Here is a 16843-nt window from a genome sequence, read left to right as displayed (position 1 = left end):
TCCCCTCTCAAAGGGGACTGACACCGGGGAAGAACAGCCTGGAACACATCTTGCCTTAGTAACGTATTCTTGTTTTAATTTTTTTTTTTTTAATAGTCACAACCTTCTCCCAATGAAATTCTACAGCAGATGGTTGTTGCTTTTTTTTTTCTTTGCAGGGTCTACTTATAGCTTCTTGTAAGAACATGGATATTTAATATTTATGCAGTATGTACTGTCTACATCATTTTAGTTTTCCATCTTGCTTGACAAACAGTGTCCATACTCTTTAGTTTTACAGTGTGGTTAATAGAGGTCTTTCCATCAAAAGAGTACATAATACTGCTGCTGCTTTTTCTTGCTGCTGTGCCCCTTAAATGTCATCAAGTTTACAAAACTAGGGACATGAACAAGTGAGTTATTCAGTTTTAAAGAAAATAGCTTGGAGCCTCTATCGTATTTAACCCCTCTAAGTAGGCTCAGAAGAAGTTTGAGCTGATTTAATCCTCTTGAGACAAGAGCTTTGACAGAAGTGTGGAAATGCCACACTGCTTTATTTCTTCATAGCTGAAGCAGCTCCTTTTCCCTGAGTAAAGAGAATTCTCTTGTGCCAGCAGATCATTATTAGTGTAGGTTCTGTGGTACAGAACCTGTCTTTGCTCTCTGTGTCTTACAGATGCAAAATAAAGGATAATTTTGTCTTTCAACCAACAGATAATGTTGAATTAATGACAGGAATTAAATGTATGTTGCTGAAGAGTATGGGAGGGGGAGGGAAGCCAATCCTGAAAAACCCAAATAAACCAAAACCTCCTACTCTTTCCTGGAGGTTTATTAGATGAACACGATCAAGAGCTATGTATGAGTGCAAAAACCACAATGATGATAAATGAGACACATTGTTAAAAAGAAACCACTGATTATTGCCATGCACAGTGGATAAACTGATTTAAAAACTGATCTGGTAGGGAACTTTGTTTTCCCTGTAATTTGATACAGCCTCATGGGTTGTTGCTGTAGCTTATAGATACCTCTGACCTTTTCCTTCTCTGCTTTTTTTATTATTAATTATGCAATATTTGTTTCTAAATGCATGATCTTATTGCAATATCATAGTAGCTTAGCTGAGTTCAGCAATAAAGCTTTTTGACTTTATGTAGCCTTAACTATTAATGGAAATTGTAAAAAAGCATGTTTATATATTTGAAGGAAAAGAAACCGTAGCATTTAAATCTTGATTACATCTATTTTGTGTTTATTAAGCACTTACTTAAGCCACATTTTTTAATGTCAGTTTGTAATAATGACCCTGCTGGATGATGAGTGTCAGTAGTTCAGTGGCAGTTTATGACTTTGTCCTCCTGGAGTACCAGGGGGTCTTTGAGCTTCCAAACATCAGTGTTCTCTTCTTCATTGGGGACTGGACACTCATTCACCAGGTATTCTGGCCTACAGGGCAGGTGTATCTGACATACAGAGATGGATATTAGAAACTGTGACAGTAGAAATGCGTGAATTGCTGCTGGTACAGGAGAAAATAGAGATTAGTGGGATGTTCCAAGCTCTCTCTAATCGTGCTGTTAAACCTAACAAATATATACCTGTGAACTCAACAGTGATTATAAAGATCATCCCAGAGAGAAAGAGAATTAATCTTTTGAGGTCTGTTTTTCTCTCCTCTCTAGATTTTTTTTTTTTTTAATTTTTCTCATTCCCTGCCAAATTCCCTCCCATGCTGTTCCATCTTGTCTGCCCCCTGCTGTGCTAGGATTAAAACCCTGAAGTTAGGTGAGGTTCTGACATCTTTGCTCCTGTGTCTTCTAGTGATAGTCAGAACAAAGTTTAATCAACTGAGGAACTGGTGTGTAAGTTGCCTTCACCAGCTCACATGGTGTCACTCTAACTGCTCCTCAAAGCTGAAAAATCCTAGCAAGGAAATGGTTTTAAACACTTTTTTTTGGTGGTTTGAAGCAGTCTGAAATAAGTTGACTTCAAAATACTGTTTAAGAGAGTTCTCTTACTTATTTTCCAAGCTTTTCCCTCATCCTGATATAATTTCAAAGTTTATACAAACTACTGTAGCATCAGATGTGCTGGAAATGAACTTTCTGCAACACAGAATGGAGCAATGCTGCAAGAGACTAAGCAGAAATTTTGTCAGAAGTGGAGTTTTGAGCTTGCAAATGGGGTATGTTGTGACTAAAACCATAATGTGTTTTGATATGAGATGGAATTCATTGAGATATTTTTATAGTTAATAACTCTATAATTTCAAATAAGGCCAAACCTGAATGCAGATGGCCAGGTTTGGTACTTATACAAGTAATATTTTGTTTATTCTGGTGATCTGGATGGCGTGGCATGGCATTTAACTGTATAAACCTTACTTAAAAAATACTTCCTCTTCTACCTGAAGATCCTATGAATTTTTGGGGCGGTCATTTCTGCGATTCCCTGGCTGATGAGTGCTCTGAGGGGGCCGGGTGGTGTTTGTGAGCTGGGAGCAGGCTGTGGGGAAGGGCGTAGGTGGGATGGAGCCACGTGGAGTTGTTTGCGCCGACTTCAGCAGTTTGTGAGCACACGAGGCTGGCAACATGCAGTGTGTGTGCAGCTGGGCAGCTTTATGGGTTTGTGCAGGCCTGGTACTTCTGGGAAACATAATATTTTCTGTGTACGTGCTGTCTGGCTGCCCTGGCTGTGCACAGTCGGCTCAGTGTGTTTGAGAGCAGCGTGTCCAAGGTGTGTGAGCAGCGAGTGTACAAAGTGTTGGATTGACTGAGCGTGGGCCACGCAGCTTTTATTCCCATCCATTCCACCTGGGAAACCCGTACAGGAGTCTGAGCTTCAGTTCCTGTTTATTTTCACTTAGATGTGGGTTTTATTTTATGCAAATAACAGCAATGAAAATATTGTTTACCAAGAATATTCATTGAATGGAGAGCATTTCAGGGCATATTTTGCAGCAAGTTGATCACTCTTTAAAACACATTATATAAGTTCTGGTGTATTTTTGTTGTTCTGTATGTTTGACTCAAAATCTGTTTTCTGTTCTCAGGCAGCTATAAATGGTGTTATACCACAAGAAAATGGCATTCTGCAAAGGTAAGCACACAGGACTGGAGTATTACATGCAGAGAGTGATGCTGGGTAACAGTTACATTTTTTTCTTCCTGAATCCTAAGAAGATGATGTAATTCTCCTTTTAAAGCTCTTTCTGGAGCCACAAATTCTATTCCTGGCAAAGCTGATTTAACATTCAGTTTTTCCCATACTGGTGGAGGACCAGCTCAAACATCTATTCAAATCAGTTGATTTTTATTTTGAATTCATTGGTTGCTGGGTCACTCTGTGCAGGGTTCTCTCTACTGAGTCTGGATGTTGGTATGCTTCTGGCTAAGTATTTTCTTCTTATTTATTTTTAAAGGTATTGATATTCCATGCTTCCATGTTCTTGATCAAAAATGTTTGTATTTTCATCAGGTTTTTTTTTATTTTTCTTGAATTGAATTACAGGCAGCAGAAGCTGTGATACATAAAGTAAGGTTGTTCCCTTCTAAAAGTAGTTTTACTGATTTTCTTTCAGTTTCTGAATTAAATTTTGGCTTGTATACTCATGCTTGGATGTCTTGAAGTCACTGAAACTTGATCTTCTAAGTGCTGATGAGGCAATTGAAAACAGCAGAACAGGAATTGAGCTACCTGAGAGAGACAGTAGTGTTTACAATTTTGTTCAGAAAAGTACTTAATGTACTGTTATAAAAAGTTTAATGATGACAAAAGATATATAATGTAGGTAAAGTGGTGGTTTGACGTGTGTCAATACTTACTAAAGCTATCATTAAATAGAGTCAGTTTTTGATTGAGGATAAAACTTTATTTGCTCAGTAAAGTTACTAAATATATATTTACTGTCAGACCTACTTAGTCAATTTGAGACCAAATCTTGGTTGTATTGAGCACTTTTCCTACTTATGTTAATAAGTCCTGACCTCAGAGCATTTATATCCAAAATACCAGAATGTTTGATTGGGTGAGAGAAACTGGGGAGTAGTTGTCACAGTTCTGCCTGACTTGGATAACAAGCTGGTCCAGTGTCCACTTCCAGCATTGTTCCACTGTAATTCATCAATTTTTAGAAATGAGTAGATAGTCAAATGTGTTCCAAGTGGTTTTTTCTTTTTTTTCTTTTTCCCTTCCAATGGAAGTGGTTTAAAGGGAGGCTTGGTAGACTTAAAGCCTGGTTTCCGGTGGTTTTCATACGAGGCTTATTTTACTGATGTGAGGCTTTTGTGTTCCATTAGAGGTTGCCAGTCAGATATGTAGGATGCCTTTTATGGTGGAATCAAATAGAATTAATAACTGGACTTGAAGTAAGTTAATTTATTGAAGTGAAAAAAGTACAGTTGGTTTTATAATTCAGTTGTTTGTTTTATAATCCGGTCCTCAGAACTGGGATATTCGTTGCTTCTCAGGTCTATTAACAAAATGGTTGTGGTACTAAATTCACAGTTGGCCATCAGATTTAAGACAATAACCTATCACTCGGTATTTATACTTTTTTGAATCCTGAAAATAAGGCTATTTCCTGTACTCCTTAGACTTTTGGGCCTTTGGCTTTTGAGCCATGGGTCTCTGAGTGTGGGTCTTTGTAGCTGGGAATTCATCCCTCTGAGCCTGCTGATGTGAGAAGTGAAGGAGCCCCTTGTTTTACAAGCATAACATGTTTTTTTGTTTCAAACGTGGAAGGCACAATGGTGGGATTTGCGATAGCTGTGACATGCATTGCCATCCCCATTTGCACTTTCTAAAGTTCAGGCCTTCTCTAGATGACAGATTTGACTTTTCTTTTGATCTCACGGTATCTTCAAGAGGGACAAAAGGCATTTTTCAAATAAGTTCTCTTAAAGAATAGAAATTAGACAAGCTATGTCTCAGCATTTCCTAAATCCTTCCTTGCTTGGCTTCCATTTGTTCAAGTCTTTTTTTCCTGTCTTGCATCCACCATCATGATATCCTGTAAGTGCCCAGCACAGATGATCTTCCTGGTAAGAACATCTGAAAGGCAAAGCTTTAGGCTTATCGAATGAAGGGCCAATTTTGATATGGTCATAATCCTTCTCAAGGTAATTCTGGTGCTAATTACGTAATGATTTTTAGACTGAAATACTTGCTTAAATGCTTGTTTGCCATCTATGCTGATCTCCTGTAGCACTTCTGAGTCCTGAAATGTTAATGTTGCTGATATGAAAGTTATTTTCTAGTTATTAATTAACAGTATATTCAGATATGACAGTAGTTATTCAGGAAATGTGTGCTGTGGACCATAATAAGGCAATAACACTGTCACTTCACTTTGCTAACTTTCATTTAAATGTATCAAGCTGTTCTGTTTAAATCATCTTACCTGTCTGTCTTTCAGTGAGTACGGTGGAGAGACTTTACATGGACCAGCCTATGGCCCCACAAGTCATTCTACAGCAGCTTCAACTCCTTCCTCATCCTCAGCATTTCGCCACGTAGTGCCATCTAGACAAATAGTGGAAAGACAACCTCGAATGCTTGACTTCAGGGTTGAGTACAGAGACAGAAATGTGGATGTAGTACTTGAAGACAGCTCCGCAGTCGGTAAGGATTTGTAAAAATTGAATGAAAACTGCTGTCATAAAACGGAAACAAACTTAAAAATTCGACTCCCAAAATTCAAGTCCTAAAGCAAAGCAAAGCAAAGCAAAACCACTTGGAAAAAAAAATCCCCCTAAATGCAGCCTCAGCAGCTACTAACCATTTTCAGATCTCTTTGCAGCTTTAAAAAAACAAAATTTCACTAATCCATTGTAAAGGTTAGTGGTCTATCACATATTTATTTTGAAATCTAGTTTTCTTATGAACAACTTGCTTCAGAAACCAAATGGAGATTAACGATTAAGTTTAGGCATGAAAATGTAATTTGGGGCAGGATTAGTATAGATGCAATCTGTTAATAAGCGGATGATCTTGGCATTTCCTCTTCGCATCTGTATGGCTGCTCTTTCTGCATAGGATTAGTGACAAGATTAGAAGAATTCTTCCTGGTGTGAAGAACATTGTTGCATTCTTCTCTGCTCAGTTTTTATTTGATTCTTTTGTTCAAATTAAGACTTCTTTTATCAGTTTTATTATCTTTATCCTAAAACTGTTGCATTTTGTAACAGTAAGTTAGAAATGTGCTATTGTTAGTGTTATTTTTTTTACATCCCCCAAACTTTGAGTTAATTTACTTTTGCTAAGGAAGAAGAGTATTTTTTTTATTTTTTGTTTTTAGTGAAGAGCTTATACAGATCCAAATAAGGAACTACATGAAGAAATAGTTGATCAAAACAATTTTCCATGCTACAGCCTTTTGTCTGGGAGGAAATTTTCAAATTGGAACTTTTGATCCTTGTCTTTTTGGGTGGCTGGTGCCACCTAGTGATGATTACTTTGAATTCTTGATGTGTATTCCATGTTTTCCATTGCACTGTTGCATCCATGGAAATCAGACATAAAAATCTGATCAAATCAGGATTTTGTAGCCGTACTATTATGCTTTTTCTTTTCTTACTAACTTCTTAATGGCTTTTACCTGAAAGCTGTAGGGCAGAAGGCAGATCATGTCTTCTGTATCTTGGGATATAAAGACTGAGAGCAGCCTTGTGTTTGAAACCTTTGAGTTTAAAGTCCTGAGAGAAGTGAGCAAGACAACAGTAGAATTTCAACTGTGTACTTGAGGAAAGAATGTTTTTTGCTTCTTTGGGGATCTGCTTGGCAGGATCCCTGGAGGGCAAATGAGCCTAGGGGAGCTGGTTGATCTTCACAGACAACCTCTTCAAAACACAGGAACAGTTCCTTCCAACCTGCAAGAGGAGCAAGCATGGCAGAACAACAAAGACTTTTCATCTGAGCTAAATGCAAAAAGAAAGTACACCAAAGGGGGAAAGCAGTGATGGGTTACCCTGGAGGAACACAGAGATGTTACCAGAGTATGCAGGTTTGGAGTTAGGAAGACCAGAGCTCAGGTGAAGCTGAAACCACTGATGGATTAGAAGTGTTTCTGTAAGTACCTCGGCATGAAAAGGAAGGCTATGTGAAAATGTGAACCTACTGTTCAGTAGTGATTGCTAAACTTGGTCTGTGGGAAAATTATGGAAAAAAATCTTTCTGGTTAGCACTTTTTGAGCACAGGAGAGAAAAGAAGGTGATTTGAAACAGCCAGCATGGATTTGCTAAAGGCAAATTGTGCCTATTCAGTCAGCATTATTTATTTGCCTTTTGTGATTTGATGACTGCCTCTGGGACAAGGGGAGAAAAGTGGTTGTCACTGTGGCTTTAGTAAGGCCTTTGACATACCCTGCTATGGTATTCTTCTGTTCATATGGTTAAGATAAGGACTGGATAAAAAACTGATCAGAATAAATCTTAATCTTACCAGAGGAAAGTGCTGATATTCTGAAGGGCATGGCTAGTCTTTAGAGGGTCCTGGACAGCCTGGAGAAATGGGCTGACAGGAGCCCCATGAAGTTCCAAGAAAACAAAGTTGAAGTCCTGCATCTGGGGTGGGATAACTCCAGGTATCCCCATCTGTGACCTGGCTGAGGGCTGATGGGTTAGAAAGCAACTTAATAATGAAAGGGATCAGCAGTGAGAAGGCCAGCCCTGTCCCAGGCTGTGTTGGCAAGAATGTAACCAGTGAATCCAGGGCAATAATTACCACTCTCCATTCAGCACCTGCAAAGCTACATCTGGAGCACTGCATCAGATTTTGAGGTCCCCAGTGCAAGAAAGATGTTGATATTGCACAGTAGGTCCAGTCAGGAGTTTGGAGCGCAGGGCTGATAGGAGAGGCACAGAGAAGTGGATTTGTTCAGCAGGGATTAGGTGTGTTCAAGAGCCAGCTGGACAAATCTTTGACTAAACTGATTTAATTAGACCTTTGAGTTGGGCTTGGGCCAAAGGAGCTCCTGAGGTGCCTTCCACCCTGAATTATTTTGTAACTAATATAACTAAAGAGAGAGGAGAGCATAAAAATGCACAAAACACTGAAATGCTGTCGGAGCAGTCAAATTGTACGAACATTCCAGTACTTTAGGTCAGAACTGTTGATAATGGAATTTGGTATCAAAAATAAGCACCCTCTTTGTTGCTGGCAAAGTCTGGTGCTCCAGATAACCCACAGCTGCCAATGTGTATGGCTAACATATGCAGAATTATCCAAATATATGCCCAAATCATCAAATCCTCATGTGATTCTCCAATCATTCATGCTTTGTGATTTTTTTTTTAAGCTTCATTTGTCCTTTACTGTTTGAAGTGGGTGTTACAAGAGTAACTAGACTAAAAATGATTTTGATAGTAAATTTTTCCTTGGTATTGTTTTTTAATTATAACTCAGTACTGTTTGAAATAAAGCAGTAAATGTGTGTATTTTATGCATTTTCTTTGTTTTTCTCTTTAGGAGATATCAAACATATTCTAGAAAATGAACTTCAGATTCCTGCATCCAAAATGCTGTTAAAAGGGTGGAAGACTGGAGATGTAGATGATAGTGTAAGTTTTCAACTGTGTTTTCAGTTAACTGAATTCAGAGTTTCAAACTGAGCATTTGTGGGTGGGGATTACAATGCAAGAATTGTGAGTTTCAAACAGCGTCAGATGTCTCGGGTGGCACAAAGAACTCTTAATCACCAAAAAAAAAATCAGGACAAATCACTTTAGTTTGTGTTGTTTTCATATGTAACATGGCCCCTTACAGAAATGATGTTTTTAAGTTACAGTAAGTCTATCTAGAAACAAAATATTTGGTGATATTGTAAATAAATACCATTAATTAAAAGAAATAACATGTCAGAATTGGTGAATGTTTGTATTTATAATGATTTTTCTCCCCTCAGACTGTTTTAAAAAGTCTACACTTGCCAAAAAATAATAGTCTTTATGTTCTAACACCTGACCTGCCTCCTCCTTCTTCAAGTCATTCTGGGTAAGTTTTTGGCCGTAAATTCTATTTGTATGATTTGTTTTTTTGTGGTTTTTCTGAAGCCGTGTGTATGTGCAGGGATCTGCAGTGAGTAAATACAAAGCATTTTCACTGCTCTAATAAGTGTTGGGATGAGCTACATCAGCACCTCGTTGTTGAAAAGAAGGTTATTGGGGTTTTCAAAACCATGGTGTGGTACATGAACCTTGTAGGTACATACAGAATTTTACACCTCCCAGATGTGATGACTTTAACAGAAGTCCAGTCTCTGTGGAAATGAGAGCTGGCCTTGCATAAGATGCTGCATTATGTTGCTTCATTGAACGTGTCTTATAAATCTGTATAAATTATTCCCAGCAGATCAGAATTTTCTTTCTGGAATGTTTGTTACATTATTGTATCTTACCTTCTTGGACTTTTAAAATATATGTAGATAGGCTGAATAATTAATTTCCTTTAACTGAGCTGGATATCTTTTATTACTGATTTGAACACTCAAGAAGTAAACAGTTGAGTGTTCATATGCCACAGAATCATCAAGGTTGGAAGAGACCTTCAAGATGATCTAGTCTGACCATTAACCCAGCACCACCATAATCAGCCCTGAAACATATCCCCAAGGGCCCCATCTAGACATCTCTTGAACACTTCCTGAGAGGGTGACTCCGCTAACCTGCTTGGGCAACTTATGCCTGACCATTCTTTTGGTGAAAAAAAAATTTTAATACCTAATCTGAACCTCCCCTGGTGCAACTTCAGGCCGTTTGCTCTCATCCTTTCACTTGAGACATGGCAGAAGAGACCAATGCCCACATCACTACAGGCTCCTTTCAGAGAGCTCTGGAGAGCAGTAAGTTCCCCCCTGAGCCTCCTTTTCCCCTGGCTAAACACCCCAGCTCCCCCAGCTGCTCCTCATGATACTTGTGCTCCAGACTTTTCACCAGCTTCGTTGTCCCTTTTCTGGACACACCCCAGCACCTCAATGTCTTTCATGTTGTGAGGGGCCCAAAATGGGACACTGGATCTGAGGTGTGGCCTCACCAGTGCCCAGTACAGGGAGACAATTAATTACTTCCTTAGTGTCCTGCTGGTCACACTGTTTCTCATACAGGCCAAGAGGCCATTGGCCTTCTTGCCCAGCTGGGCACTCACTGACTCGTGTTCAGCCACTGTCGACCAGCACCTCCAGCTCCCTTTCTGCTGTCAGTGAATATTGTGAACGTTTGCAAGTGATATGGTGTTTTAAGGAAGATGCTCCTATAAAGTAATATGCAGTTTACTTAATTCCTTTGGTTTGTTTTCTTTCCTGCCCTTTTTCCCAAAGGCAGTCCTGTATGTGCTTTTTACCAGGAAAATGGGAGTTTTATTCGGTAGCCGCTAGAGGGTGCGCAGGAATCGAGCCTGGGAAAGGAGCTGCTCCGGACCAGCCAATGCAGGGAGGGAGGGATGGGCTTGGAATTGGGCAAACTGCATGAATTTCAGGTTGTCTGAAGAGGGAGTTGGCTTCCTGCCCTTCTAGGAGATAGGAGAATATTCTGCAAGTGCAGTTGTATTGCTGGTGAAGGGAATTCTTTGAATCAATAGGAGTTAATAACTGGCATCCTGATGACTAAAAGTACTTATGTATTACTAAAAGGTATTTGTGCACATTACCCTGTAGTCTGTGGAGGAAATAAGAATGCTGATATGAATTATAAAAACAATAATAAAAAGAGGAGCATTAAGAGAGGGAATAGTGGCACTTGAATAGAGGGTGGTGAGCTGCACATGAACTGTATGTGCAAACAGGAGCTGTACTTGTGTGGGAGGACAATAAGCCATTGTACTTCAGCAGCTATTTGAAGAATAGTGAAAAAGCCCTGTAGCTGGTAGTTTGTTTGTTTCCATTTCCAATTTCAAAATTTTCTACCCAAGTACTGCTGTATGTTGTAATTAGAATGTCTTCCGTTCTGGAAAGAAAACTGGGGTCTGAAGAGTGTTGTTTATTGCAACTGCAATAAAGTATATAACAACAAACTGTTTAAAACCAGTTCTTAGCCTTTTTTATTGGATTAATAGTTTTAAAGAACTTTACTTGTTAGTAAAATCAAAGTGGTTGTTACCTTTTATAGTTTATACTTGTTTCATAGTGGAGATTAGTTCTGGATATTTTTAAGATAAAAGTTGGTAGCTTTGGGATAGCAAATGATGACTAATTAGTGGCTATTTAAACACAGATAATTTGAAGGCTAGATCATCTCCCTGAAGTCATAAATTCTAGATGAAAGGGGAGGCTTGCCTCCAATTAAAGCATCAATGCAGATCAAAACACATCTAATTGAAGCAATGTACCAAACCCAGTTACACTGTTTACTGCCTACTGTTAGGTCAGTTATTATTCAGATTAGTTTGTTACCCACAATTTTTAAAAGCATCTTGCTCACATCTATTATTAATGGATGTTGAAGAACTTTGCCTCTTCACTTTGTGAGTTCATCTGTTGTTTTCTTCAAATGCCTTCTATTTTGAACTCGAGATAAATAGTTGTGATTTGAATATCTGCAGAAAGTGATATTTGAAAAGCCTGAGATTCCAGTATGGGGAATATTTTATCTATCTGCTCTTCTTAAAAGGAACAATCTGGTCTCAGCTCTGTAAATTCCCGTTTGTGCCCATTCTTTACAGCGAGGCAGAACAGTGTCTGAAACATCCTTTTCCAGCATATTGGTAGGGAGGCATTGAAGTTTATTGTGACAGACTGAATGGGCTTAACCCAGTACTGACTTAAAACCAGCATCTAAATGTAGTGGCAAAGTGATCCTGCAGTTTAAACAAATAAAAATCTCCTAGGGCATCTTCGTTCACCAGTGGCCTATCTAAAGCTGTTATGGGTAATAGAAACCCAGTGAATTACTACTGCATGCTAATAAATTGAGGTGTAAAGATTAAATTTAAATGTCAAATACCACCTGTACAGTTCCACCCTGCGTCCACAATTTCAGCTGGCAAATCCATACTTATCCATGCACAATATCCAGAACAATAACCACGTTCTTTGAGTTGTGGGTGTAATGAAATCTGATTTTTAGTGAATTCCTGCCTCATCCCAGCTGCTGCAGTAACTCAGTCTTCTCCATCTGTGCATCCTGTGATCTCACCTACCTCTGACGCTGCTTCCAGTTCCTCTTTTTGTTTTTAGCACCTGTGTAATATTTTCCCCCTTGCATAGAGTATCCACCTCCAGTTGGCAGTCAGGTAATGTCAGAAGAAAAGTGAAATCATGTGCTGTGTGTAGTTCTGAGATCATTGGCCAGAGGTCAGCTGGAGTATAAAATACTACACTTGTAATACAAGTATTACTTAATACAGCATTTTACTAAAGTGGGTGGTAATTTGGGTTCCTTTCTTCTACTTGGATGTTGATTTATACTCAGTCTTTGAGGCCTTTCTAACACTGCCAGACCTCCTTAAAAGGAGTGACTGTGTTCAAAAGTTACCAGATGGGACAGGTGGGTGGAGAAGAACATGATTTCCTTTGGAAAACAGTCTTAAAAGGAAAGATGCCAAAGAATGTCCATCATTTAATCATCCAAGGGGAGAGATCCCTTGCACCAGCTTTGTCAGATTAGATTAATCACTTCCTCAGCGTGCAGTTCCTTCCCTTTGTTGCCTTGGATGCTTCTTGAAAGCTGACAATACTCAGTTCAGGAAATAGGTTTAGGAGAAGGCAAGAAGAAACATCAAAAGTGTGGGCTTGAGAGTCTGGCCATGGAGTTGAGTCATCCAGACTGACTCTCCTTTCTATCCTCTGTGTTCTGGGAGATGCTTTTCATAAATTTTTGTTGTTGTTGTTGTCATTTTAATGGCTATAATGTATTTTAAACTTAGACTTTTTATGCTAAATAGCTGAAAGTCTTAGTTACTTTATTATATATGATGAATCATTGGAAAGTTCAAAACAGTTAAAAGCCCAGGTGCATACCTTGGGGATTATTAAAAATAATGTATTTTTGTTAAATGATTGTAACTTATTGAGGAAGAGTAATCATCTGTGTGGATAGGAAAAAAACCCCACAACCCCCATCTTTCAAGTAATGGGTCCAGTATATTGCTGAATGCTTTAGATTGTTGCAGAGCAGTGGTGTTGGTGGCACAATGTCTCGTATGTTATCAACTGTAGCAGAGTGTTAATTAAGAACGATGTAACCCACAACTCCAATTATTAGTATTGTCTGTTTAGCTGGACAGGAGCAGTGCCTTGCTTTAGTTACTTTGAAAGCTTCCATAAGAATGGTAAGATTAATGTTTTATTTTCACATCTGCTCATGAGACAGTTTAAAAATCCTGAAGTTTAAAATGCAATAGAGTGTAAACAAAAGGGCTTCTGCTCATTTGCATGTTAGCCAGATTTGCTAACTGATTGCTGTTTGAACCTAATCTACCACCTCCTGCTGCATTAGCTACAACAAACATTACATTTACATACTGATTTCTTATTTTGTTTTAATGTAAATAATCTGTAATTACAGTAAATTTGGACTTCTGTTGACACGAGCTTGTATAAATCTGTAAGTTTAAAATGGAAATGTTAATTACTTTGTGTCATACCTATTTATATAAAAATCAGAGATTTTGGGGGAAATCTCCCTGTGACTGAGAAAGATCTTGCCTAATGGGAAATACTGAATGTATTTCATGAAAACTCACAAAACTGAAATGAAAAGAAGCATTTACTGATCATTGATTAAGGATATACTTTTAGTCTTAAAGTTTAAAATATATTACTAAAATTTCAAAGAGAAGTGCTATTAAAAAGCAAAATATTACATCAAAAATCAAAGCATTAAGGCAGTCACTTAGCAGTAGATAGAACCAGTCTGGGTTTTGTGTTTTGTATGTCCAAGTCTCTTGCTAGAACTGGTCAGAGCAATGACTGTGCTCAGGTTTGTTTTTTTTTGTGAATTTGAAAGCTGGGGTTTGCAGTAGGGGGAAAATAGTGCTGGCAAGAGTGGCCTACTTTAGTCCTATTTCTAGAATTTGGTTTTGTTTTCCCAATAATTCATTCTTAGATTAATAAAATTCTTGTAGCACTGATGGCAACAACAACCACCAAAAAAAAAAAAAAAAAAAAGAAGAAAAAAGAAAATGTCTTGACTTTATTTGGACCTGGAGTTTGGCCCTGACTTTTTTGTCCTTTTCATGAAGATATTTTATTTGGAAGCTGCAAACATGAAGCCAAATTTTAGACATGTGCATTGTATTCAGTCTTCTCAGTACACTTGTGTGGACCTAGAAAGAAATAAGCTTCAGCTTACTGTCGCTGAGAAGTTTCCTTTAAATACTTTTATATTGGCTGAAAATACAGTTGTAGGGCATGGTATATTTTGGAAGCAGAGTTCTATTGACACAAATAATTTGGGGCCATCTACATCCCCAGTTGCTGGAGGAAATAAATATGGGAGGGACTGACATCACTGGCTGTCCAGGTGCACGTTCAAATCCTGCAGAGGAGCCTTGGTACCAACACTGGTACCAGCCACCCATTGCGTGTGCCATCAGTTCTTCCTCCCTTTCCAAGTCTTACACCTGTCAGACCATGTGAGATTTTGATGTAGAAGCTCCAAGGACTAGATCAGTTGACCACTGAATGACTGTGTAAGCAGAAGTAATATTCCTCAATATGTTATTTTTCTATAAAAGAGGAAGAAAAATCGAACAATTAACCATGCACTTTATTTGCTAACATTTTCAAACCCAGTTTTTCTTCATTTTTTTGCAGGTTTTTGGCTTTTTGGTTTTTTAAACCAGCTTAATTTTCAGCCTCTTCTTTCCCTTTGCTTGTCTATGAAAATATACTGAGAATTTGCTTGTTAGCAACCTTAGCTTGTGTTGCTTAGAAATCCCAGTAGTAGAGGTGTCAAAATTGTTAGTTACTTCAAAAATTATGGCTTTTAATTTTTAGGCACTTGATTTAAATTAACTCTGTTTGAAGAGTATTTTTTTCATTTTCTAAATACTTCCTGCTGTCACAAGTGGAAAACCTTTCCAATGAGCTTTTCATTAGTGTGCTGTATTTTGGGTAGCACTGAAGGGTGTGCATAGCTGGAGAGATGAGGGTTTGATCAGGTTAGGCTGTTTCCTTCTATGTTTACATCAGTTACAGAATGAAAACATGAGCCACCTTATCAGTTAGCATCTACAGATTTTTCAGATAAGAGTCAGAATTAGCTATAACAGAGCCTTGTATGGAATCTAGAACCTTTCACATATGTTTTAATTAATGTTTTCAGAGCAATTAAATATGTCATTTGCCTCCAGTATTTGCTGAAAACAAATAAAAAATCAGAATCTGAAAAAGCACAGCAGGATGTTTTAGTTGCTACTGAACATTTGCCAAAAGAAAATACGGTTATGGCGATGTGAAACTTATTAACAGTCAAATTAGAATTATCTTTGAAAATAGGCATACAAAACTTTTCAGGACTCCTTTTTTAGGTCTTTCCTTACAAGACTTTGTGACAAGTTCAGAAAACTTCATGTTCAGCATAGATGACTTCAGTAAAATTTGTCATGTCTCTCGTGCAGATGATCATACTTAGCATTGACAATGAGTTGTATTTATTTTCCCTATTACAAAACTATAAAAGACAAGAAATAGAACTTCCTGATTTCATTTTGTAGTAAGTGATTAATAAGTTGTCACAGAAGACAAATAAAGTTGCTGAGTGAAGATAGTTTTGTAAGGTAAATTTCCTTGAGATGTTCAAACAAATTGTGCATCTCTTGCTGAAGCATCCAGTGAGTGTTGTAGGAGTTCCTTGCCATCAGAGCAGAAAAACTGCAGATCAGTAATTCCAGTAGGAGTTACAACTAACAAATCAGGTCTCAAATAATTTAGGAACCTTTCTTGTCTTCTTGTATTGTAAGATACAGCTGTGCTGACCTGCACTGAGAATTTGTCCTTTATTGCTAAGAGGAATGACATGTTGGAGTATCATGGAATAGTGAAGATGTGAAATAAAATACCACAGTCTGTCAGTATTTTAAGTGTATGTGATAAGAAAAAAAAAGTGAATAAGCCCAATTTAATTTCATATACCACTGAACAGGTCAAGTCTACATAAACAGTGTTTAGAAACAGTAGCTATGGTACAGTGTTGCTGCAGTTTTGTGGCCTGTGAAAAATTGTACACAACCATAATGGCCATGTCTATAACTTAAGTCCTGCCTTCTCTATTTTGGAAAGCAGATAGCTGCATAATTTTGTACCTTATTAAGCAAACAGGATGCCTTTTTTAACATCCAGAGGTTTTATTCCCTGGAAAGTCACAAAAACCCCTCAAGTTTGTGACAACATGAAGATATAGTTGGACTGTTTAAACTGTATCTTAAAATTTTATTTTTTTTTAAATTTCTAAATGTTCAACACCCACACGAGAAATTCTGCTGCAGTTACTTTTCCAGTTCTAATTAGCTGGGTTTATGTGCTTTGAATGAAACTGGGTGGAAGAATTTCCATTTGGTTTCTGCTTCAGGTAACCCCAGGGAAGTGAGAGCATGCTTTTTGCCTTGTTCCACTTACCATCAGTTCTTAATGTGCATCCTAGCTTGATATTTTGTCTGGTCATCAGTATGCTGACAAGCCTGGTATTAATGGCATTATGAGTGCTAAATACACCCAATGTTTGTGAAGATAATGTGACTCTCTCGATTTTGAGAATACTTAACATTAGAAGAGCTTTAAAGGCTGCAGTCACCTTATTAAGGAAGGAGCTCAGGAATGGCCTTTGGTCATTCTCAGCATGCTTCCTTGCATTTAAGAGTGAAAAGAGAGATGATAATGTTGTGCCTGGACTTGTTCATGTAGAGTTTAGGGTACCCTGGGGTTTTTGC

The 16843-nt window shown here is 38.1% G+C and overlaps 1 protein-coding gene across 1 annotated transcript in view; it reads left to right on the top strand.

Annotated features, from left to right (window-relative positions):
• Positions 1-16843, top strand: part of FAF1 (Fas associated factor 1) — a 156730-nt gene that overhangs the window by 31516 nt on the left and 108371 nt on the right. Inside the window, exons 3-6 of the mRNA XM_050306833.1 lie at positions 3035-3081; positions 5399-5604; positions 8450-8541; positions 8886-8974. Coding sequence (XP_050162790.1) covers positions 3035-3081; positions 5399-5604; positions 8450-8541; positions 8886-8974 — 434 coding nt within the window. The remainder of the gene's footprint in view (positions 1-3034; positions 3082-5398; positions 5605-8449; positions 8542-8885; positions 8975-16843) is intronic.

Source organism: Myiozetetes cayanensis, unplaced genomic scaffold (genome assembly GCF_022539395.1).
Source record: "Myiozetetes cayanensis isolate MyiCay16 unplaced genomic scaffold, myiCay2020 scf12, whole genome shotgun sequence".
NCBI lineage: Eukaryota > Metazoa > Chordata > Aves > Passeriformes > Tyrannidae > Myiozetetes > Myiozetetes cayanensis.
Note: the sequence above shows the minus strand (reverse complement) of the source record. Positions and strands in the feature narration are given on the sequence as shown.